The 25702-nt window shown below is 37.2% G+C and overlaps 1 protein-coding gene across 2 annotated transcripts in view; it reads right to left on the bottom strand.

Annotated features, from left to right (window-relative positions):
• LOC145992752 (carotenoid isomerooxygenase-like) overlaps positions 1-24832 on the bottom strand; it is a 55470-nt gene extending 30638 nt beyond the window's left edge. Inside the window, exons 1-6 of one of the 2 annotated variants that reach the window (XM_083129143.1) lie at positions 24430-24832; positions 13805-14160; positions 8861-8972; positions 6123-6269; positions 1997-2138; positions 1701-1854 (exon numbers count right to left, since the gene is read on the bottom strand). In XM_083129143.1, the coding sequence (XP_082985269.1) occupies positions 1701-1854; positions 1997-2138; positions 6123-6269; positions 8861-8972; positions 13805-14039 (790 nt within the window). In that variant the 5' untranslated portion in view covers positions 14040-14160; positions 24430-24832. The remainder of the gene's footprint in view (positions 1-1700; positions 1855-1996; positions 2139-6122; positions 6270-8860; positions 8973-13804; positions 14161-24429) is intronic. The other variant, XM_083129150.1, reaches the window with a different exon arrangement.
• Between the last annotated feature and the right edge of the window lie 870 nt (positions 24833-25702).

Here is a 25702-nt window from a genome sequence, read left to right as displayed (position 1 = left end):
GTGGAAAACCTCATTTTTTCCAAGAACATACAAAAGTTGCGAATGCAACTCTAAAATTCTGGACAAAACTTGATTTATGAATATAGTAAATAAGAATTTACAGTGCAAAATAACAAACATATTATAATCCATGAGATAAAACTTCTCTCCACCAGTCCTCTCATAAAATGTTTTGCACCTGCAAGCATATCTGGAGAAAATTCTGTGAGTGAGTGAATTATACCCTGTTCCAACTACCTCTGGAGCAGGAGAATGAAAACAAGCTTCTGCGCAAGTAGTGACGCGCGACCAATGAACATGTGAGAGGGAACGAGATTGTGTGTGTGTGGAGGGGGAGGGGGGGGGGAGAAAAGCAACTGCAGCAACCAGCATTCGCAGCAGCGTGTACTGCTTTGCTCTGCCCACTCGATTTCCCTTCTCTGCTGCTTTGAATGGCCTTGCTCCAGGGATAGGTGGGACAGGGTATAGTGTTTAGCTACACTGAAGCTCATTGGCTGCTCCACTTATAATGCTCGTTATAATATAAATGTTACTGTTGGAGAAAGGGCAAAGTTTTATCTCTAAAATTTTCAATATCTACTAGTTCTTACAATTGTATGCAAGTATAAATGTATCTGCCTATTTCACGATGTTCAGTAAATTAATATTCTGTAACTTAAGTGAAACTAATTTTACTATTCCACAAAATAAGATATGACGGATGCTTTAACATTTAGCAGTACTTCTCAATTGAAAGTGGTGCGTATAGAGTGCGGGAATTTATTCCTACAACAATGGAGGCTACAATAGCACTAGAATTGAAAAGTCTATATAATTCAGTAGTGATGTATTCTCCCCTGGTAAATCATCATGTTTCATTCATATAAAAATTGCTGCAAAATTTGAAGTTGTCAGGCTTTTGTTTTAATTTTATTTGCATGCATGTATTGATGTTTTATTTTATTATATCTAATTAACATCACAGTGCACGTGTGGGCTGTGCAATGCCGCTCTGAGAGAACTAATTTTGGCATTACTGCATGTTGGATGGATATGTCCTTGAAGGAATTCTCTTGCACAAGAGAATCTCATTACAATGCCCAGTTGCCTTGACCTGTGCTACGTCAAAACGTCAGGGTTTCTGTGCATGTGGCTCCGTACTGCCCACGTGTGCATTGCTGTTTATGTTTTGGGACGTAAAGTGCCGAGGTTTCCCATCTGAGTTGTTGCTATGAAATTGGATTGTGAGGCGGAGCAAAGGCAAATTTTGGTCCTGATAAACGAGCTGAGTGACCAAGCAAACAAATAATCATACATGTATTGCTGAATATTAAATTTTTTTTAGCAAAATATTTCAGTGAGTGCAGTGCCGCCTGTGTGTTTAATGGCATGATAGCACAAAACCACACAACACTCAGTTCGTGAACAAAACTACGATAAGTATTACAAAAATACAAAACAATGATTACAGATGTATAGCCAAATGTTCAACGGTGTGTAAAACGAGAAAAAAAATATTGATGCTGAAAATTAATACATTATTTGTGATTATATGTCGTTGAGCGCAACATCACCCATGCATGTAGTTACGCTTCAGAATTTAGCGCGTGCCCTGTGGTGTTAATATGTAATAAATATATACACAAATTCTTCCACCACTTGTTTAAGTAAAATAAGCAATGTGCAACCAAATATTTAAAAATTAATTTAAACTATTTTACCACGTTCTGTGTTCTTTTTGGATGGAAACTTCACAATACAATATTTAATGCCCGCCAAAGAAACTTGAAGGCCCATATTGTAAACAGTGCCATCCTCTGTTACGTGAGGATGGGCGGAATGGTTTACTATGGCAACATGCTTCGACACATCAACCTGTAAATGGACATAAAAGGTTGGATTTGTGATAACGACATGAAAGTCATAAGCTATTATAAAGGATGCACAGATGATATAAATTTTTCAAACTATCTAACCTGAGTTTGACTCAATTGAAAATATAAAAAAATGATTTTACCCGTTGTAAAGTTTCCAGGGTTTCTGGATTTATCCTGTGGATGTAAGGAGTTTCCGTGAAAGCATAAAATTCATCATCAATAGGATAAACGGAAACCATGGCATTATCAGTTAAATCCTCAGGTCTAAATTTGGAAGCAACACTGAAAAAGATTAAAAATTCTATTAGTGATTATTCAAATGCAACAACTGAACAGAACAGAGTTCATGTATTGAATGTGTCTGCAATCATGATATAAACAAAAACATATTTACTAGGGCGATGTGTCGGCCCCCATGGCAGAGTGGTTAGCACATAGCGCTACAATGCCAGGGGTCCCAGGTTCGCTGGACATGGATGTTTGTGTGTGTCCATTCATCAATTTTGTCATATCATCACTCATCCCCATCTTCGCAAATTAGCCAAAAGTGGCACAAAGAGCGAAGTCAAATAAAGCAAATCAAAACTAGGACATATATCGGTATTGGCCGATACTAGTGGTACCGGTTGATTATTATTTTTGTGGATACCATCTGATGCTAATGATCTTGAGTGGCCAAGAGAAACAACTCACTTGTGAACATTTTTACTTTCCAAAGGTTTGATCGCCTTTCCTTGTGACCTGGGGATCCAACACATGAGAATAATGGATAGCAGGGCATAAAAACAGCTGGCCCAATGAGCTATATCTGTATTTGTATATATTTTTACATCCTTTTCCTTCCTCTCCACATTAACCCAAAAGACAAGAATGTTGTTTACATGAAATTGAAGCATGGACACTTATAATAAACAAGCGGTTTTTCAGTGTAACTGCAAGACTTAAAAAAGGCTTGCAACATTTCAAAAACTTATTCTTCTTTTTGCATCCTCTGGGGGCAGAAAGAAGATCACATAAAATGTCAAGACATTTTAAGGTGCTATAATGAAATATGAGAATAATTTGGGAATTATTTGATGGTATTAATAGAATATGATGTGATGAGTTGTCATGCCTTTGTTATTTTAAACTGGGATCATTATACAAGTATCGTTATAAGTCAGGGTATTTCAAATTCTGGTTCTCATGGATAAAGAGATCCCGTGGTTGTCCTTGATTACCTTCTAACTAAATTTTAGTATGTAGATTCAAATACAGGATAATATGATGAATTGTCTGCAATTACATTACATGAACTTGAATTAGTGTTTTCCACATTATCAAGTATGAATGAATTGTGATTAACAGGGTGTCTACCAAAACAATAAATCAAAAATTCTTGACTTTTTCATGACTATTCTTTGAGCATTATTTTATAGACCCCTACTTAGATAAAGTAGCAATTAAGAAATATAAATATTTTTTATTTCATGAAAAACCCCTATCCAAAGGTTGGTCAAGATGAAAAGTGAAGTTGTACTTTAACAAGAGAATTAGACTTGCTTTATCTATTAATAGTGGCAGCACAGTTTAAGGCGTTGTGCTGTTGTGCCATGGGTTATTTGTTATCTATTAATGCATGTTCAACATTAATGATGCAGACTTCATTCTGGATGGGGAATGGTCTCATAACTTTATTTAATATGTTTTACATACAAGAATGCAATTTTTAAGAAACAAAGATGAACAAATCTTAATCACAACTCAATACAATTTTCGATATCCAAATATTCATAAACAACTGCCAGGAAAAAATAAAGCAAAGCAACTATCACTCAGTCCACTGCTCAAATTATAATAAATTACGAATAAGAGTATTGATTGTCATTATGATAGTGGTGTGTGAGGGTTAACCCTTTCCGAAGACTCCCCAATGTCAACCTCCCTTTCATGTAGTACACACCCTGCACTGCATTTGACAGACTGTAACTTTTGCAACTTTATATAAAAATTTGCAAACGTTACATGTAACATAAAGGAACTTTCTTCTTCCTATAGAAGAAGTTCTCCTTCCTGCCATCAGAGGGCAGCCTTCGTCTGACAGCTTAAGTTCCTGCTGCCACCTGGCAGCGAAATTAGTATTGCATTTGCGGTTACACTGCGCTGTAAAATTCAAATCACTTCGACTGCAGGATTCGTGCAAGCAACACCACCTTCTCTCCCATACAACCTGTGACCCACATCCAGCCGTGATCACGTACTGACCAACGAACATCCGATTTCCTTGTTCTGAAGGAAAAGGATTCGGCTATTAATTCAATGAAATGTACTAATTAGTGACACTAATTACACCCTTAAAGGTACGTAGATCTATGCTGGGCATTGGAAGAGAAAAGTGATTGTTTTAAAAACCTAGACTTGAAATTGTAACCTTCAACATGACTCATCGCAGTTACCTAAATTTATGCACGAATTGGAACAATAAAGCTAAAATAATACAATTATTGCGTAGAATAAGTACGAAAGAATTAGTAATCCTTTTACGCCATGATTATTTTTGAACTAAAAGTAAGTTACAAAATCTGAGCTACAAAAAAAAACAACTAAAAATGCATAATTTCGAACAAGTTGTATGCTTTAACTTAACCAGTGCTGTTTAACAGTGGAATTCTTTGTGCAACAAACATATCAAGTCATAGTCAAAGTGTAAATAGAACAATGCAAAAATCTAGTTCCTTAATTATATTATTCCTAGTAGAATGAATTTCAAATATTCCTATGCAGTAGCTTCAAAATGCATGATCTAAAGTTGAAATGTAAGCCGCATGATTTATAAATGTTGTAAGAATAAGAACACGAATTAGTAACATAAAAATTAGAAAATGCCATGAAATTATAGTTGTACCACGAGTAGGTTACGCAAATTCTTTATTTCGCTATTTGTTGAAAAAGACATGTCGTATTCATGTTCTAGCAGAAATTCCGTTCGGGATATGTGAGCCTTTCGGATGAACCTCACAGTGGACGACCACATGTGTTGGATGACGAGGCCCTGAAAGCAGCCATCGAGGAGGACAGTGGTCTAATGTGTGATGAACTTGCAGAAAGGTTACATGTTTCTGCTGAAACAGTCACACTTCACCTGCATGAAATAGGGAAGTCATACAAGTTAAGCAAGTGGGTACCCCACACATTGTCGGCAACCAACAAGGAACAACGAGTGACAGCCTGTGTGTCCTTGCTCACTCGGCACCTGAAGACACCCATATTTGATCGCTTGCTCACTGGTGACGAAAAGTGGGTCCTCTACGACACTCCCAAGCATACCAGACATGGTTGTCACAATGCGACCCTGTTCCTCACACCTCAAGACCACCTCTGCACCCACGAAAGGTTATGCTCTCTGTATGGTGGAATTGTCGGCAAATGATGCGTTGCAAAGGGTGTGCTGTTCCTGCACGACAATGCCAAGCCACATGTGGCAAAGAGGACCCGGGAGACCCTTCAGCAACTTGGCTGGGAGACACTGTACCATCCACCATATTCACTGGACCTTGCACCAACAGATTACCACCTGATTGCATGGCTTGGTTTTTACATAATTGAACAAATGCAGACAATTGCACATCTTCCAGGTTAAATTAAATTGGCCTTGTTCAATTAAAACCAAAGCCACGCGTCACAAGGCTCGGGTGTCTTGACTCTTACCCAGTATAATCCTCTGTGGGACTTGTGAGGTCATCCCTACATGCTTGTGATGGTTCTTTCATCCATCTCCTTCTCATCTTGCAATTTGCCAAAATGGGGCAGAAAAGCCAATCCATCATTGTGATTGCAAAAAAGTCTTGACAAAAAGTATAATTTCTTGACTTTTTGACCTCGTGTTAATTTCTTTACCCTGACATTCACGACTTTCTTGACTAGTAGATAACCTGGTTAGTGAACAGAACACGGAACAATATTTTGAGCCACCGTGTACAAAGCATCAATAGAAGACTGGTGAGCTGGGTAACTGCCCAGTGCACCACCACTGAGTCATGGAGTCAATTTCTTCCTTCCTCCACTACTCTTTGATAATTAGTATAAAATATTAATTTCCTTAATGAAAAATAACAATATTATGTACCCTTCCTGAGAATTTTTGTATGAAACATGAAAGTTGTTCATATTTTCAGTTTTCAAATAACCAATTTTAACACAATGGATGGGGTCTCACATTTCTTAAAAGAGGCCCTGCTATACCCAATTCTGTAATGAAGTATAAAAAATGTTTTCATTTGTTTGTACCTTTGAAAAATCGTCTGACATGGATCTGGAACTGCTGTTGTGCCAAACTCCGTAACCACAATGCGTTGGGCTGCCATGTTACGTCTGAAGGTTTGGGACTGAAGAAATCGGTTTTGGTACGTAATCCTTCCACCACTGAATGAATACCTGTAACAGATTTTCATTAGACGAGCAGACAATTCAAATTAAGTACTTTTTATCCACAATTGGAAGACACAGTTGTTGGGAAAGGGTAATTGCATCATGTATAATTGATTTGACTTGATTCTTGTTATTTAGCATCGGTTTTCTCTAATAGCTATCATGACATAGACTAGACACTTATGTAATTTCTTAAAAAATCCTCAAATATTCTCCGTGTTAGTCACTGGCGTACGAATGAATTTATTCGGGAGGGACTGGAATTGTATAGGTGGTTGCTTTCAGTGACTTATATAGGCCCGTGGGGACATAGCACACCTAATAAATTGCCATGTTATTATTATTATTATTATTATATTTGTTATTGTTGTATATTTACGTATTGAAATCAGTAAATATCAGATTAGAAATAAAAGTATGGTGTGCATTAATATCATGATACATGGAAGGGAGAATTTGAGATTTTTTTAAACTTATAAGATCCCAATGTTTTTGAAACATTCGCGTCACCCCTGCATTTGTCTGGGTGGTATACACCATAAAATATTTTACATATTTAAAACATTCCACTCTAAAAAAATGGAAACTCGGTGTCATTCAGCACTCTGGTTTTCCAGAGTTTTTAGTGCTTTTATTTAAAAAACTTCGATTTTTCAAAATTTTGGCTCCCCTCTGTGAACGCCAGTGGTTAATCACCCACTGGAAAAATATATTTTAATCTCTGCCAGTGTAATTAATAGTACTGCTATAAGAATTCTATAAAATTTAAATCATTTTTGTAAAAGTTACGAATGATATCTAAATGGCAAAAACAGTAACTTATAATTCACTCCTCTTTTCCTGTCCCAACCTCCGTGGTGGAGGAGTTAGTACAGTGCACCAAAATGCCAGGGTTCCCAGGTAGAATCCTGACCTGGGTATGGGTGCTCCTTGTGTATGCCCCTTCATCAATTTTGTCATATCACCACTCATCCTCATAATTAGCCAGAAGTGGCAGAAAAGTGACGCTAAATAACAAGAAACAATCTTTCCTGGTCTTTTATCAACCTTTGTGCATTTTAAGACAATTTCCTTGTTTTGGTGTGAACACAAACCAAAAATGATGTGTACAAAATAATTATGGTACAGCAACTAACTACATATCTTACTCTACTTCTTCACATATTCGGCACACCCATTCAAGCACTTACCACCGCCTCTTATCATCTTTCTGAGTTCATCACGCGTGACAAAAAGTGCTTTCCGGAAAGAAGGAACATTAGACTAGCACACAGCACACGTGACCTACACCCCCTCAGTTTAAGCCAAGCAGAGAGACGATGCAGATGTGTAAGTATACATGTATGGTATCGAGCTATGAGTCCTGAACATGTGCAACAAAATTGAGAATCCTATGTGGTTGGGATGCATTCAACCATCTGCCATACATACCAGATTTGGCACCCAGAGTTTACCACATGTTCCCGAAATTGAAAGACCTTCTTTCCGGAAAGCACTTTGCTACGGCTGATGAACTCGGAAAGATGCTGTCACTACATGGGCAGCAACCGAGTACAATGACTGTATCAACAAACTGGTTATCATGATTTGATAAGTGCTTGAATGAGAATGGTGAATATGTGGGAAAGCAGAGTAAGGTATGTAGTTTCTGTACCATACATTTTTTGCTTTTGCACACATCATTTGTCGCTTGTGTTTTATACCGATGTTCCTTTTTTTCTGGATGACCCTCATGTGTGTTTGGAAATTCAATTCTTGTTTTAATATTCTGAGCTCTGGTTGAAATATATATATAACTAGCTGATTACCCAGCATTGGCCGGGTATTTATTTATCCCAATCTTCTATTAAACAGGAAAATGATGAATTCTAACTATAGTGTAAAATGTAACTAATTTTATTTAGAGGTATTTAAAAGTTTAAGTACAGTATACAAATTATAAAGTAGTCTTTTACAAATTCACTATAATATTAATTGAACTCAAAACTTGATCACCTCTAGGAGCAAGAATAAATAAATTGAACGGCATTGGGAGTGTCACTATTCATCTAAGCGACCCCGAAAGCTATGGATTCCACACTAATATCAGTTTTTTTCGATTATTTTTACACATTACCCTTCCTACCCCCATCCCTAGGGATGCCAGGGGTGTCTTACCGGCACAGTATTTCTTTCCAGATTGTAAGTCATATGTGTACCAGTTTTGGTTGAAATTGCTCCAGGTATTTGAGAGTTATGCAGGAACAAACATACATACATATATATATATATATATATATATATACACATACATCAATTTTTATATATATAGAAGAAGATAGATTATATTGAAAAGCAAGCACCTATGAGGATTTGTCTTATCATCTCTAATAATTTGAACAGATTTGTTGCACCAGAGACTGTTCCCATAATTCAAAGTGCAAAACTACATTTTAGTAATATCATTCAGTTCTTACAATGGCTATGAGCATGTAAATGGCAACTAAATTATTCTCACAATAAAAATAGCAATAAAAGAACATTAAACAATGATAGAATTTGTAGTCTTTCTGAGTACCACCATCTCATAGCTTAAGAGGAAGTTGCATTATTCATACCTATGTAATAAAGCTGAACCATCAAATAAATGCTTGAACTCATCATCACCAAACGAAAATTTTCCTGGCCCATTCATCAACAACGTCCCTTTCAGCCACGATGGTATAGAACCTGTGAAATGGAAAGAAAATTATATCACAGGGTGGTGGCATGGATGAGTTGAAATGTAATATGAAAATTTAACAATAAAAATAAAGTGAAAGTGTATAGGTAATGATGTACACTTCGCAACATCTTATTTGACTGCCCCGAAAGAATTCTAAGTCCCGAAATAGTAAACTTAGCAACATTGCACTTCAGCTCCAGGTGAGAGTAGCCAACTTTGAGTAGGTCCTTCCACTAGACGAAAAACGCTGCGGTGATAGGTTTTCAATTTAACACTTTCCATGAACTTAGAAACTATAAACCGCTATTATAATACACAATCATTCAGAAATAATAAATTGGAAAAAGAACCTGGAAGGATATTTACGATTATGCTTGCTCGACTTGAAATTTGGGGGGTTTGAAACACTGAACAGAGTTTTTCTCCACCTGGAGGAAATTGCCATCAAGTTTGTGCAAAAAGAAGCAAATTTGTGAGGAGTTTATGCGACATTTTATTTACAATACCTTGCATAATATCGAACAGTTCTCAAAAACATATATTTTACACGACTTGTAGAGAAAATGTGTTTGAAACACAGGAAGGTGGGAGTCTTCATAAACGTCAACATGTTTTTAAGTGTATAACGTCATTAAGTTAATGTAGAGCAGTTGGTTAGGCACTGCTATCCTTATTTTTCATCAAGCGTGAAAGGTCGCGGGTTCAAATCCCACCCTCTCCTCTTCCTTTTTTTCTTTGCTGAACAGATACCGTTGATATTAGAATATTTAAAAAATGAATCCGATGCACACTGCGCATATTTCCCCTTAGAAGTTGGAGATTTCCAGGATTTAAAGTTAAAACTTTTCTTTTTAGTTATTGTTCATATGTTGTGTTAACACACACATCATGATTGATTCACAAATCACATATATGTATTCAGGATGCAAAATGTAATGTTATTTTATTTTTTTATTGTTTGTTCTTCACTGACACCTAAAATATTGATTATTTGATTTCGATAAACTAAAAAAAGATACACAATTATGTTAAGTAGTGATGTAGTGCAGCACTGTAATGAAGGAGAGCGTTTAATGAGTTCAAATTGCTGAGATTGGTAATTTTATGTCCGTTCCTTCGTAATGACTGTTGTCAATCCCCTCCACCATCTTACCATGCATCTAAAACTAATAGTAAATCGCTAATGAACAAAAATAAATTGTTATTGCGACGAAGGCCGATTCGATAAGAAACTACTAATAAGTATTTATATAGTGAGTGACAAACAAGAAATTCAAAACCTCATAATGATCGTTAATTCCTCACTGCTTTGTATCTAAAATGTTTGTCTTCTTTGAACAGAAAGTACGAGTATCAGATATAACAAACTTTCCGCACTAACTTTGCAATATTCGAAACCACCATTACAGACTTAGCTCTATGCAACTTGATTCTGCGCATTCCACGTGTCATGTGACTTCCCCTATCATCGAAATAACTTTCTCTTACTATTTCCTTTCCTCTCGTGAAATACAGAGACCAATGTTAACTTCTTAGCACGGTGGATAAACTTTACACCCAACGATATACTCCTGAAAAAAATCCTGCCTGGGTGGAGAATCGAACCTACGACCTCCCTCGTAAGAATCAAGCACGCTACCTCTTTTCCAGGTAGCTCATGTTAAAATTTGCTACCACTTTGAAGAAACTAATTCACACATAATGTCATATCTATAATTTCCTCATGGCAATTTTCATGAGGAAACGAATTCAGATAAAATCGAGAAACGCTGAAAGAGGAAAATGATGAACATGTTTACTGGCGTTTTGTCATATTTTGTATATTGTGTAAAAATTCCGTGTTTTCAACAAGCAATCGTTTAGTTACAAAGTATTTTGTTGTTTGTTTAAAGTAGGAACAGGAGAGCGAAAAGGAGTCATTTGATCCAGACCCCGTTTGACAAGAAACTTCAGCTTTTTTCCAAAGACTGTATGAAAAGAGAGAGGAACGTACGAAATATAAAATATGTGTGAAATTAAAACAATGGAAGCCTTGAAAGATAATACTAACCAACTTCAAACTATGAAAAACATATTTTCGTGGTGGAAAACTCCAAGTCATTTTCGAACTATGAACTTGATGTTTTTCTTTATTATGAAGTGGAGTACGGGCGATACGACCCCTCAGCAAGAAAATTTTAAGTAAGCTACCTCCAACTTTTTCAATGGTCATAATTACTAATTAGGGTCTGGAAGTTGATGAAAAATCAACTTTTCTTTCTAACCCTTAAAAACAATGCTAAACCTGATATCATGTCCGTTTCCCTTCAGTTAGAGCCGGAAAACACTTTCTGTTTTACATCTTTTTTTTTTTTTTAATTTTTCGGCCTTTAGTTTATTTGTCAGTATTTTTAACAGTTTCTGTTGCATTTTTACTTATTTTTGAGGTTTATTTTTCTCCTCCCCTGTTGTTTCGTGCATTTTAAATGCATTTACTAGTAAAACTTACATATTTCTTGACATGCTCCTTTTAGCAAATTCACCATGAATCGAAAATACGGTCAATGGAATAGCATAATATTATTCTTAACTGAAATGTTTGGCAATGGATTAAAATACTTTGTGTGAAGATCTACTTTGAGGTTCTTTTTCTGGACACTATTATCGCTTTAAGTAGTTTTAAAGTAAAATTAGACACAATATTAAATGCAATTAACATAATCCCACAGCTCTACAGCACCTTGGCGGGCCTTGGCTTACCTACCGACTGCTTGTCTCCCTCCCACACTGTTCCTCCATCACCTGTTATAGCGTGGAGGTCTCAGACCAGTGTTGGGGTGACGGGTGATCAGCCCGACGAACCCCCAGCCGTTGTTGTAGGTCTTCTCGACCGGGTTACGCTCACTCACTCGGAGCTTCCCAATTTCCTCACGATGGTGGGTTGCCACTGGCCCTATACGTAGGCCGAATAAATTCCGACCAGAGCCGGATTCGAACCTACGCCGTCCCGCAGCGAACGATCTCAAGATGAGTGAACGCCTTAACCCGCTCAACTACAGAGGAGGACATTAAATGCAATTACACTCTGGTATACGCGAAGCAGAACTGTATTTTCGGATGCTGGCCGACTACAGTATCATAGAAGGCCCACTCTGAAAAGACATGAATTGGTTGATTTGGTGTTTTAAGTCAACTTATGCATAGTAAGGTTAATCGGGACTGGACCTACAGTTTAAAGTGGGATCCGAACCGAGTGCATAAAATAACGTGAACCGTGTGGTGTAGCGGGGTCGTTTGCTTATGGAATGGAAGGTCATGGGTTCAAACCTACTTCTTTGCAAAATCTTTTTCGGGAAATAAACGTCTTTGGACGAGAATGCTTATCTATGTTTCTTGGATATTTCCGTTGATATTTATGCGATTTATGTCCAGCATTTCCGGATGCAGAAAGTTGACATGTAAGTTCTTAATATGTGTTAACTTATAACAGCTTAATGAGAGGAAAAGTATTTCCTAAAATCCTGCCAATCACTGAAAGATTAAAAACATTAGTAGAAGCATTACTTGAGGCATGCACAGTGGCGACGATTATGGATTGTGGAGGGGCAGATGACCCAGCACTATGCTGAACATTATCTACCAAGGCAAAGAAACTGTCCTTGCCCCCCCCCCCCCACCAGTTTTGGCACCTTACCCCATCAGTTTTGGAACTCAATCGCCACCACTGAGCATGCATCGCATAAATATTTACACTAATATCATATATAGTCTTATATTACATTATTACAACAATTCGTACTCGGTAAATAAAATGAAAAAAAAAAAATCAGGAAAGGGTGGGATTTGAACCTACGATGTTTCGATCTTGACGAAAAAAGTAAAAATAAAAAGTACGGTATTCTAACCAACTACTCCAGGAGATTACTAACAGAAAGCTCAGTAAAACACGTTAATCTCAGTTGAAGCAACATTGTGCCGGAGTTTCGAACCATTTTTCGCCAAGAACCAAGGAAAAGGCTTACTTTGCAGAATCGTTTGGTGTTGTGCAAGGTATCTTTACTAAACATTTCGCATAAAATCATCATAAATTTGCCTTCTTGCATTCAAATGTGACCGCAATTCTTTCCAGGTGGATGAGAACCTGTTCAGTGTTTCACAATGCACATACATTTTCCTATTTTCAAATTCAGAACAAAGAATCTTAAAATATTTTCAACATTCGTATTCCTACTTAACATTTTTTTGTCTACTCATATATTTTATTACTGCTTTAGGGTATCTTTACTTTATGGAATGTGAAAGAATTTTAAAAAAATCACGAGCGTTTTCATTCAGGAAGAAGAAGTGTAAGTATTTCGTCTTGGAAGTGTTGCAAAGTTGGCTACTCTTAGTTGGCTCTGAAGCGCTATGCTGCCAAATTTACGAATTCCGGACTTTGAAATTTTTCAGGGCGGTCAAATAAGATGTTGCGAAGTGTACACATGTTTCTTTGAAACTGTGGCCAACCTAAATGTTTGACAGCCATACAGTGATACCAGAAGATTTGGCACCACCACTGTTTGCAAGTTGCTTAGCATTCAGAGAAGACACACAGATGGAAACAGAGCTGGCAAATTTAACAATTTCCTTTGTTATAAATTTTCAAGTTAACGTTTTACATGTTATAAAGTAACCGTTGATAATATTGCACAAGTAACTCTCTTGCAGTTACAGCTACTTAAGTTTAACAGTAACTAGATACAGTTATAATTTCTCAAAAAAAGTAACTGAGAAAGGTTAAATTCCTTGATTACCCCTTTCGATTCGAACACTGACTGTAAGTTATCGAAACTACTACAATATGGTGAAATACACTTACCACTGACAACTCCTTCAATTGGTTCTATCACTTCTTGCTTGCATGATCGTAACCAAGTTGAAGCAAGATGATTTGGGTACAGATTAGTTCCTGCAGATGTCTCCGGTAGTCTCTTTCTATCCCAAATATCTTTTCCTGAATCGTGTCCGTCGACTTTCTTGTCTCCCTGTGTGACTCTTTTGTTTCCAAGAGTAAATATGGTTTTCAGCAACCACCAAATGAAGTCTAAGAACATGATTTCTTCCGATAAGCAGTTGTCCACAAACAAAAGAACACAGAAGTACAGTTATGACCACCTCAGTTTTTGAATAGATCTTAATACTTCAAATCTGTATTTTTAAAGCATTCGCTTTCTTCTGGAATGAAAAAGATGTCACTATTTTAAATCATTGCTATGGCTCGAAATGGAAATTTTCACGAAACTGAACACTTTACTTTCATTAATATGTTGTCTTATTTTTTTGGAGGGGGAGGGGTCAGTGTTACCGATTTGATTACTACTAGAGCGACGAGATTAACGGTTAGTGACATGTCATGCTCTATTACAGTGTATTTTAATATATTCTTTCCTTTTTAATTTTTAAAGAGAGGAAAATCATGAATGGTTGTCAACTCGCCTAACTTGGGCATTTTTTAAAATTTAAATGTACATATCCTGAAAATTTTGTCTTAACCCTTCATGGGTCATGTGAGAAAAACTATATTGATGGTTGTGCATGGTGCCAGAGACCAGGTTTTTAAAATATGCTAAATTAATGGCCTAAAATGCTTAATTTTCAATTATTATGATAAGATCTTTTCTTTGAACAATTTAGATTCAATAAAACAATAAAAATTAAAATTCTATAAAGTTATAAAAAGGCACTCCTTGATAGTCAGGCACAGAATGGCAGACCGGATTTTCAGTACACAGAAGGTATGCCTTTAGTCAAGCATGAACTCAAGACAGCAAGGGGCTTCAACACCCCCCCCCCCCCCAACACTAGCGGCTCAAAGATCTTACTAACACTGAAAACAAAATCATGATGTAAAAGAAGAAGGTCAGAAACTTAAGGTAGACAGAACAATAATTGATAAATAACGTTAAAACCACACACCCGGAACAAGAGACCATGCGTGACCAACACAGGGTTAATAATACTTATTAAAAAATACATTTGTGCAAGTTCCACATCAGGGGCGGCATCGGGAGGGGGGGGGGCTTGCATGCCCCTTAATTTTCTTCCGCAACCCCTTCAGCACCCTCTACATTCAACTGAAAACACTAACATTAATATGTAATATTATGTCATGTTGCCACATGTGCGGTGACGTCGACACTTGGGGTAGCAATCAGTGGCGTGCTCAAGGAGGTGGGGTTGGTGTGGGTCATACACCCCCCCTTTAGGACACAGTATTCCTAAAAATAGAACGTCAATAACAGGAAAAGATTGCAAAATGATGAATGAGTACAAAAAAAGGACACGTAACCTCCACCCCCATTCGAAAATAAAAAAGATTAGATTTGACTACTAAGTCAGAGATCCTGCGTTCGAATCTCAGCTTGACCATGGGTATTCTTTGAGTGTGTCCCTTCATCAATTATATTGTATCATCTTCGCGATTAGCCAAAAGTGGCGAAGAAGCGAAGTAAAATAAACCAAATCAAGCAAGCAAGCAATGATTTTACTTGATTGTTGTTACTTAGCGCCGCTTTTTTATCATATTTGGTTAATTGCGAAGATGACAGATAAATTAATGAAGGGACAAACACAAATAACACCCATGCCCAGGTCGGGGTTCGAACCCGGAACTCCTGGTGTTGTAGCGTGGGGTGATAACCACTCCCCCACGGTTGGTTGATTTAGTGTTTTAAGTCCACTTTATGCACAGAAACAAAATAGGTAACAAAACATACTTTTTGTAGTTTCGTCAATTATATTCATTTGGCTTCTTGAGTTCTGAGATACATTTTTCATTTCAAATTATTTCATTATTTACTGCAAAGTACAACACAGGAAAAAGAATGCGCGCTCATCACAGGTTCGAATCCCGGCCTGGATTGTTCGAGGTCCCTTCATCAATTTCATCATATCATCACTCATCCTCATTTTCGCGATAACCAAATGTGACAGAAAAGCGAAGTAAAATAAACCAAACCAACAACAATATGAACGTGCGTTCTCTTGCCCAAATAAATACATCCGTTGGAGGCCAAAAGATTAGTATATTTAAATAAAACACTACTGAAACGGTAGCGAGAGAGAGCCTGAGAAAATATTTGTAATTTAATCATTATATATTCCATATTTGAAAAAATAATAAAGAAAGCATAACATTATTGTCTGCACATAACACGTTCCCATTTCATAAATAATAAAACTAGCTACATCCCATAAGGTTCTGTAAATATAGAGAACATACGTAAGTACTGCAGAAAATTTTCCCTTGAGTTCTTTAGAGGATTTACAAAGAATCAAGGGAAACCAATCCCCTATCTGTCATATAGGAGATGGACTGGGTGACCTGAAACCATGGGCTTTCAACCATTGCAGCGGGGGCGAGGGGACAAGGGAGGTAGAGGCAGAAATCTTCCCTTTTCCTTCGGAAACCCGTTTCTACCTGGAACTGCTAAGGGGGAAGAAGAGCGAGCTAGGTCAATTTTGCCCGCGGATCACATCGAGAGACGAGAAGCGCGTGAAAAAGAAAGTGTTGCATATGAACTGTGGCTTTAACAAGACAATAAATATTGTGATTTGAAAATAATTATAGATGTGAGATTGATTAATCTATCTCTGCTAGACTAGCTACTCCTCAGTGCACGTCACTGTGCCATATTGAGAGCTGAATGTTAGGTACTGAAGTAAGACCGTTAGTATTGTATGCAACAGGCAAGCATTGAAAGAGGTGCCCAATGTACATACATACTTTTCTGCACTGGCGGCAACCTCTATAAAGATCAGCGGACGTTTTTTTTTCTTTCGTCAGCATTGTTGTTATGATATCTTTCTTCTTTTGTTTTTTCAAGTGGTCTGTTCGTAGATTTTGATAATTGCCTATAGGTTAATGTGAGTTATGTTTTTTCTTTTTTGAATTGTTGATAAACTGTTAATTTTCCGCCTGCTTGTTTTTCCTCGAACTGGAGCAAGAATTTCAGCTGCTTTCAAGTTATCATCAGGTCATGCTTGGGAACTTATTTAATGCGAGTTGTAACAAGAATGGTGGTTTTCTTGTTAATGTGTTCTATGTATTTGTTCCACGTAGCATGTCTAGTAAATGTACAATTTCAGGCTTTTTCAAAAACTGTTAGGAAGAGGCCCAGTGTTCACGAAGAAATTTTACAGTTCATTGTTGGGGATAATGCGGCAGAAGGGAACTTAAAGATGACACAGTTACTGCACTCTTTGAGTTTTGTGCTGTGGCAGACGGAAGGTATAAAGTACTATGTATTTTTTACCTCCATTGGTTACATTGTGTTTTTAAGGGCAGGATGATTTTATTTTGTATTTCACTACATAGTCCAATATGATTGCAATGTGTATCTGAATGTTTACACTGTATGACCACTTTCTTGGAGTATAAGACTTAATACATATAATCATGGACATCCAGAGGGAGGGCAAGGGGGGGGGACAGCATCCCTGGAAAATGAATGTCAATCTAAAGTTATTAAAATATATGTGTGAAACGAAATATATATCAGTCAGTAATTTATGTTAATCAGTGGCGGCGATTAGGGATGCAGTTGCCCCCGCTGTATGCTAATTTTTTGCCCCCCCCCCCCCCACACACACTATGCTAAACCTTATGTACCAAGGGAAAGTAAACTGTCCTGCCCCCCAACATTTTGGCAACTTGCTCCCCCAGTTTTGAAAGGTTGCATGCGTTTATCATGATTTCCTTATTTTCAGAATTGCACACCCTAAATTTCCTTCCGCACCCCCAGATGAATAATCCTGGCACCGCCGCTGTTCCACATTGTTATTTTGCATTGTTGTTCAGAATATCAACAGTACATCTACTTCTATTTAACATTCATACCAAAAACATACAGAACCTAAATCTTCATGGCTTCCAAATGTTATAATAGGCCGATCATCTTTGCTGCTACAAACACACCCCTGACGCTACACAATGAATAACCAAAACTCTCACAGCCCACTTCAGTACACAAGGACTAACCATCTCCATATGTAAATCCAAAATAATTATCTTTAACTTGTGACATAAACAATACTAAAATTAGTATAACATTAGTTTAAAGAACTACTTATGTAAGTGAGTATGCAATTGTTGAAGAACGACATTTCAGGGTACAACTGCCCCCCTTAATCAGGTTCGTAATTCTTTCTAAGCACTAAAACATAATGCTGCGTCGTAAAGTGAATATTGTTGTTGGAAAATGGCCAGATTTTTGATTGAATGTTATAGGCTATAGCTATGTAAAAGATATTGTGTCCCTGATGGCATACAAAGTTATGATGCCCTTTGTAATCAAGGGGTTCCAGGTTCAATCCCCAATGGAGGCACATTGGTTCAGGTTGCATTTTAAGCTGTTGGTCCAATCACAATAAGCTTTATGCTCATGGAATTAAATAACAGAATTTTACTGCCAGATTTTTTTTTAGAGTAATGTACTCTTTTTTTGGCGATTTCTGGCCAATCTAATTCACTTTCTGCCTCAGTTTTAGGGCCACAGTGTCCTATCAACTGTCAGGTTGTGACTCGATACCAGGCTCCGAGAGTTCATTAAATCCAGCGATTGCCAACTATTTTAAACCCAATTTTATATTTGTCAACAAGCCTAGACACAGGCCCATAGCTAGAACTGATCTCCAGGGGAAGGGGGGGGGGCTCACAGGTTATCACGCGGGGTTGTAAACCAAGCTCATTTTTCAAAAGTTTAACAGTATTAAATGAAGGTAAATTATGTATGTCGACGGTCATTAAGTTAATTTAGAATGTAAAATTTAGAAATATAAAAATACTACAGTTACACTCCATACTATTTTTGATGATACAGATATTTATATCATAAATATAATATTCACTTCAATCATAGTGTCCACTATACATTCCACCCCCGGTCGAAGCAATAAAACTCCACTTCATTCCCAAAACTCGGGATTCTGTTGACATTTGATGCAGATGCAGAAGGAATGTGGATATGATGAATGTGGCTTAGGGCCTGCCTAGACAAATACCATATGGCATAAAATATTTATTAACATTAATTTCAAAGGTGCGTATTAATGTATAAAGTTAAAAAAAAATTAGAAAGGGGTAAAGTTTTTGAGCAAGGCATCAACTGTATAAAATGAATTTACCACACTGTGGTCCAACAACGGTTGAGAACCACTACAAGGCTTGCTTCCTGACCAGGTTTGGCGGCTATTACATCAATACATGATACACTTGAAGGGAAGAATACAAATAATTTATGCTAAATGCAAATCAGCCACTGAGAATGTAAATGTTCAATGTCTAATTTTTTTCAGGAGAGCCCTTTAAAGTTTGACATGATATATTTATTGAACCTTTGTCACCATTGCGCTGAAAGTTTGTATCATTGCAAAGGCTGATATATTGAAGCCTCTCTAAAAAGAAGAAGTTGTTTGGTTAGGTATTTATGCAGTAATTAATTATTGAAATTTCAGATAGAAGAATTGCACACAACACTAGTTTTGATTTGAGAGTGCCAATGTTCTATCTACCAGATATAACACTGCATTCTGGAAACTAGATGGATGAAACAATTTCATTATAAATTTGTCATTCGGTAGCAAAGTAAAATAAATCATTCATATTTTAGGAAATCAATCAACTACTTTGATTCCACTATTAATCTAATTTTTTTGTCTGTTAACCACGAAAGAAAGAACCAAAGCCCACTGCAATTGCTAAGCATATCCCACAAATGACTGAGCTTAGAATGCAAGTGATTTATCTCACACTCTGATCAGTGGTGCAGGGGTAAATTGTACCCCACCTAAATTTTTGAAGGGGGGTACTGTAAGCCCCTAAATCCGTAAATCGAGTTGTACCCCCCTTGGTAATTTGACAGCAGACGCAAGGGCAAGGTGCTACTGTTAAAAGAACCTATTTTCAGTTCGTCCAATAAAAAAAAGTGTATATTGTTTATAACTTATAGGCCTAAACATTATCTTCCTTACCACAGAAATTCAAACCATTCTAAACTTATTCTATTACATTGTGGTCGCTACTAGTTAGTTCATTCACCTAAGTTCTTGGAAACCTCTTTAAGGAGATGAAAATTGTTTAAAATGTGTGTTGAACGATGGAATTAGATTTGCTCTCAGAAAATCATGCTGCAGACGAATGCTCCTTTGCGTAAAAGAGGGGGGGGGGTTAACTTTTCTAAAGAAGTAGTTGTGTCGATCCAAAGATAAGATACAAATCTTCATCAGAAGAGTATATGACTGATCCAATTTTCTTTTGAATATTTAAAATGGAATTTTCCAAGACGAAATACTTACACAAACGAGACGATACACTACAGACCAACTTGGGGGTACAATGTACTGCTGTATCTCACCCATATTTTTCATAACTTTGAAAGAGGGTGTTCGGAAAACTATACTTAAACCTATACATTAAGAGCTTTTGAAAATAGAGTCCGGATTAGACCATCTGAGCATGAAGTGAATCTAGAATAAGTTTTAATAACTTCAGAGTGGAAAACGAAACAAAAATAAACACAAACAAGAATGATTGATTGATTGATTGATTGTTTTAAGTCCACTTTATGCGCAGAAAGGCTAACCGGGAATGGACCTACAGTTTAAAGTGGGATTCAAACCACATGTGCCTCCACCGGGTATCGAACCCGGGACCCCTTGATTACAAGGCAACGACACCACCACTGCACCATCGGGGAGGCCCACAAACAAGAACGAGAAGGACCTCGACACACAGGAGACAAGATGAGGCTGTGACAATTCTCGACTCATCGCATCGCGATATCATTCCTAGGTGAAATGGAATTTTTCATAGACATTTAAACAGGGCGCAATTTGCGATATTATCAGAGAAGGGGGGGATTATTTTTACCTGTGTATTAGGTATATTATAATTAAACATTAATTGCTTAAAATCTAATTTTGGTATAGAATGCAATACAAACAAAACACCATTTTAAGTTAAACCCTAAAGTTAAACTGTAAGAAAATTACATTAGTCAGATTAATGCATGCGATAAATTAAACTCACTGCAGGTCTTATTGGTAGATTTTGGATTGGATTCGCAAGGTCTTTGAGTGAGATGGGAATGTTTGATTGATTTATTTGGTTTATTTTGCTTCACATTTGTCACTTTTGGCTAATCACAAAGATGAGAATGGGTGATGATATCATGAAATTAATGAAGACTCACATGCCCAACCTGAGACCTCTGGCGTGAAAACATGCTATGCCAACCCCTCCGCCACAGAGGCCAGCGAGGTGGGAATGTGATTTGGATTTTCTTTGTAGATGCGAAAATCTTTAACTGTGATGTGCACATGCTTTTGTTTACATTAAAGTTTACCTTTTCACATGAATTAGAAATTGACATGTCATCCTAAAACACATGCATGTATCTGCATTTAATACTGTCTGAGTAAATACCAAATACATGGCTTCTAAAAGACATTGTACACATCTGCCATAAATTGTTTAAAAATATTTTTATGCGTAGCTATGGGAATTTAAAATTAGAATGAACTGAAGAGGAACTCTATAAGTATGATATATTCAATAATGTGGTTTCTATATCCAGTGGGTGGGAGATGATTATTCCTGGTTGGGTTGGCTCAAGATCCTGCTCACACCCTTTAATCTCAACCTGCATTAAAATGAATAGATGTATCTTTGTTCGCAATTTTCACATTTCGAACTCCTGATTTTCCGTTCCGTTAAATTCAAATACGCCCAGAATGAAGTCCAGAGCTATATATGTTTCAGAATTGTTATCTGGTTTTAAAATCTGTTTAAATAAAACATAAATTCTAAGAAAAAGAAAGGAAAAAATAGTTAAGCAAATTTTGCATTAAACAACAGGACATTCGTGTGCGCTGTTCTAAAATAGAATATTTCCCATGTCTTCACATTATACCTAAGTATCAAGGATGTATTTAGGAGGGCATCCGGACACTTCCCTGAAAGACTTACCAAGAAGTAAAAGTAAATAATCGAAATATAATTGTTTAGCATTTGTAATATAATTGATGGTTATTTCCGCTGAACTTATTGGAAGGCAAGGAATTTGGCTCACACGGCTTTGAAAGGTTCCAAAGGTTTATGCACACAACTAATGATAATAAATCCATAAAATATTAATCAGGAACTAAACTGTTCGTTAACTGTATCTAACTTTTGTTTGTTATTCAATAAATATTCAATTATTTTTCTATTTGACATTAAATTCCTTGCCAGGGCAGTTGTTTTTATGCAAATTTTGGTGATCTTAACTACACGCAAGTTAGATGCTGTTATATCTCTATTATTTTACTATCTTATACCTATTCATGTAATAACAACGGTATACCATAACAACAATACAATATATATATTAACTTACATATTTAATTAAATATAATTATTTATTATTAATATTATTATAGACAGTGTTAAAGGCGGAGCTACTGCGGAGCATGTGCACTCGTCTGGTCCCCCTCGAACATCCGGTTATGCTTATGGTGCTATGGACGTTAAATGAAAGGGAAAAGTGGAGATTCTTTTAAAAGGAAATAGGATGTTAGCTGTGTAGCATATGGTCGGTTCGGGAAAAATTTAATGAATCAAGTATCTTCGTAGGTTTCCGAAGGACGTAGAATGTAAACCTGTTGATACAATACAAGCAGAACGAAGAAAGGTTTGGTACCCGGAAAGGATTTGTACGACTTGCATTTTGTTACAAACATGTTGATCGTTTATTTGTGTATTATGTTGTGGTGAAAAGCATGCCTCTTAGTGAGGTTTCAAACCGAAGCGACACGCGACAGCAGTGGTTCGGACCGAAGTGACAAGCGACACAGGACCATTTAGTCTATATATATGCATTTACCGCTCATGGGAAATCAAGTCTCAGGCGACACAATACAGGCCACTGGAAATCTGAGCGACACTTGCAACTTGTCGTGTCGCTTCGGTTCGAAAAATTTCATTGATCACTGAGGATTCACTTTTAAGTGGCATGGAGATTAAACACCGAAGCGACAAGCAACAGCCCCTTTACTCTAAAGGAAACAATTCACCTTGCATACGAGTACAACAGACAGAGGTTACACGATGCATGCTACTGAGAAAACAACAGTCCAGTCCAAGCGACACGTGCATTTTCTTGTGGTGAATTGGTTCGAAAGGAAGCTTTCAGACTGCAGCGATACGTGTCTCTTGGAAATCAACATTCAAAAATAAATAACACCTTCCGAATTAAAGACACACGACAAATTGCAGGTGTCACTTGTCGCTCGGATTGGGCCATTTTATCAATACCGTGCATTGTGTTGCCCTGGCCTGTTATTTGCGCAACCGTGACTGGTGAAGGTAACGGTTCCGATTGTTTTATGATTTCTTCTAGCACAAAGACTTATTATCGTAGAATTTTGGAAATCATTGTCACACGAAATTTGAACCTTCCTTAAAGTAATGAGCACTGTTTGGACTCGAAAAATAGTTATTTATGTTGAAAATAACAACGTGAAAATTACCTTACGCACTTCTCATGGACAAGATATTCTCTGTCGACAAGTGACAATAAATATCGTAGAAGCGTGGGAATAAATGTAGAAATAAATCGGAACCTTAGCAGAATGCATTTAGGGACTTTATTTTAATGCTAAGGGAACCAAAGCTAACCTGCCTAACCTAACCACAAACCTTACGTAATCGCTAAAACTCTGTAGTATGTGTTAACAGACGTACATCGAAATGGAACGATGTAAAAATTGCATTCGTAGCATGATGAAATCGCAATAAAACAAAAGGAACTTGGGCCCTATCTTGTAATGTTTACCTCCACAAACCATGCACGTTAGCCCCAAAAACCATCCATGGGTAGCCCCACAAACCATTGACGTTAGCCCCAAAAACCATCCACGAATAGCCCCACACCATTCACACAAGGTTAGGTTAGGTTCCATTAACACTCATATCACCCCTAAATTCATCGAAAAAAGAAAGCGCGGCGAGCATAGTTAAAAATAGAAATTTTCGTAAAAAGAAGGCACGTTTGGAAACACTGCATAGATCGCGTGACTTTCAACGCTCTCGCCATCTGCACGCACACAATGGAAACAACGGCATAATGTGGCAGGCAATGTCAATTTTTTACGTAAAAAGTGATTAATTCTTGTTAGGCAGCATTAAACTACGAAGTTTTTGCGTGAAAGAAAATACCTCCAAGAACGTCCAGAATGCTAAAGAAACTCATTTCAGTAATACTTTCTCCTGTAAATTTGAAGAAATCCGTCCGGGCCATATCGCATATTTACCATCTTGTATTCGGTATCATGTTCACACTACAACAAAAAAATATAGCAGTGACCTTTACATATATCCGAGCACACAGTGATATAAATAAATATCATGATTAAATACACACAATGGCTAAACGAGCGAGAACAAGAGAACGTCACTATACTCACCTCCTACAAAGAGTCAAAAACAAATTACAAAAACAAGGGGACGGACGATTGGTGCACCCAACAACTCCAGCATATCTCTACTTATAAGTAGTTTGTTATCGGAAACAAACGTCCTTGGTTTCAAAACTTGAATCTACCCCGAGCTGGAGTAGTTTTACTCTGCGAATGCTTACCGGTCACGAATAATGCATTGAGTTCATATTCAGTGTCTGCAATTTCCTGTCAGGGTATGTCAGTGTGGAAAACTTACACAATCGTACACAATGAATGTCACATTCGCAAGCTCAGAAACACAAACTCGAAAAAGTAAACAAATACAGTTTTCCCTTATCGCACATTTGAGCAACATGGCGTTCTGACGTCAAGGGAGAATGCTTTACGTTTTAGGCTGAATGCTTAAGTTGTTAGGTTGTAGCTAGATTTAGTTCTCTGCATAATTTTTTTAAAAAAATTCAGTATATTCCAAACCTAACATCGTCTGCACAGCAATCCTCAGCTGACGTCAGAAAGAATGGTTGGTCAATTATTGTGTGATAAGGGAGACCCAAATCACAAGAAGCAGAAGCGGGGAGTCGTAACCAAGGTAACGTACCCAATTTGCGTTACACGGTACGTTCCATTTTGTAGGAGGAAGAGTATGGTTCAACTGCTGGTACTCATGTAACGTAACGAAATGCATTATGTTATAGACTGACGTTACAAGGAACGTAACAAAATGTATTATGGCAGATATTAACGTTATAAAGGAACGGAACTAAATGAGCACATTGGAACATAACGTAATATGCAATATGGTATATACAGGGAGGTTATTGCAGCATGCCACCGCAACAGCGTCGGCCGCTTACCGGCCTTGTCATGCATCAGGTGCCGGCAAATTGCGTAAGAGATAGCCCGTTACACAAACCGCTTGTTTTGTAATGTTTCCACTTTTCACAATTATAGTTACAATTACAACTTAAATAAGCACGTACCTTGTCGTAAGGATGCTGGAAAAGGTGTCCTCTAAAATACAAATATTTCTGGCACTTTATTTTTGACATGTAATCTTTCTTAGACACCGCGAGAGCGCCGGCCGCTTACCGGCCTTGTCATGCATCAGGTGCCGCCAAATTGCGTAACAGATAGTCCGTAACAGAAACCGCTTGTTTTGTAATGTTTCCACTTTTCACAATTACAGTTACAATTACAACCTTATTTCAGACATCTAATCTTTCTTAGACATCTCTACTTTATCCTCGGTTGACAGAAAGGGAAGACAGCATCGCGGCGC

The sequence above is a fragment of the Lepisma saccharinum genome, chromosome 1, assembly GCF_977018435.1.
Source record: "Lepisma saccharinum chromosome 1, izLepSacc3.1, whole genome shotgun sequence".
NCBI lineage: Eukaryota > Metazoa > Arthropoda > Insecta > Zygentoma > Lepismatidae > Lepisma > Lepisma saccharinum.
The sequence above is the reverse complement of the archived record's forward strand: the minus strand, read 5'-3'. Positions and strand labels throughout refer to the sequence as shown.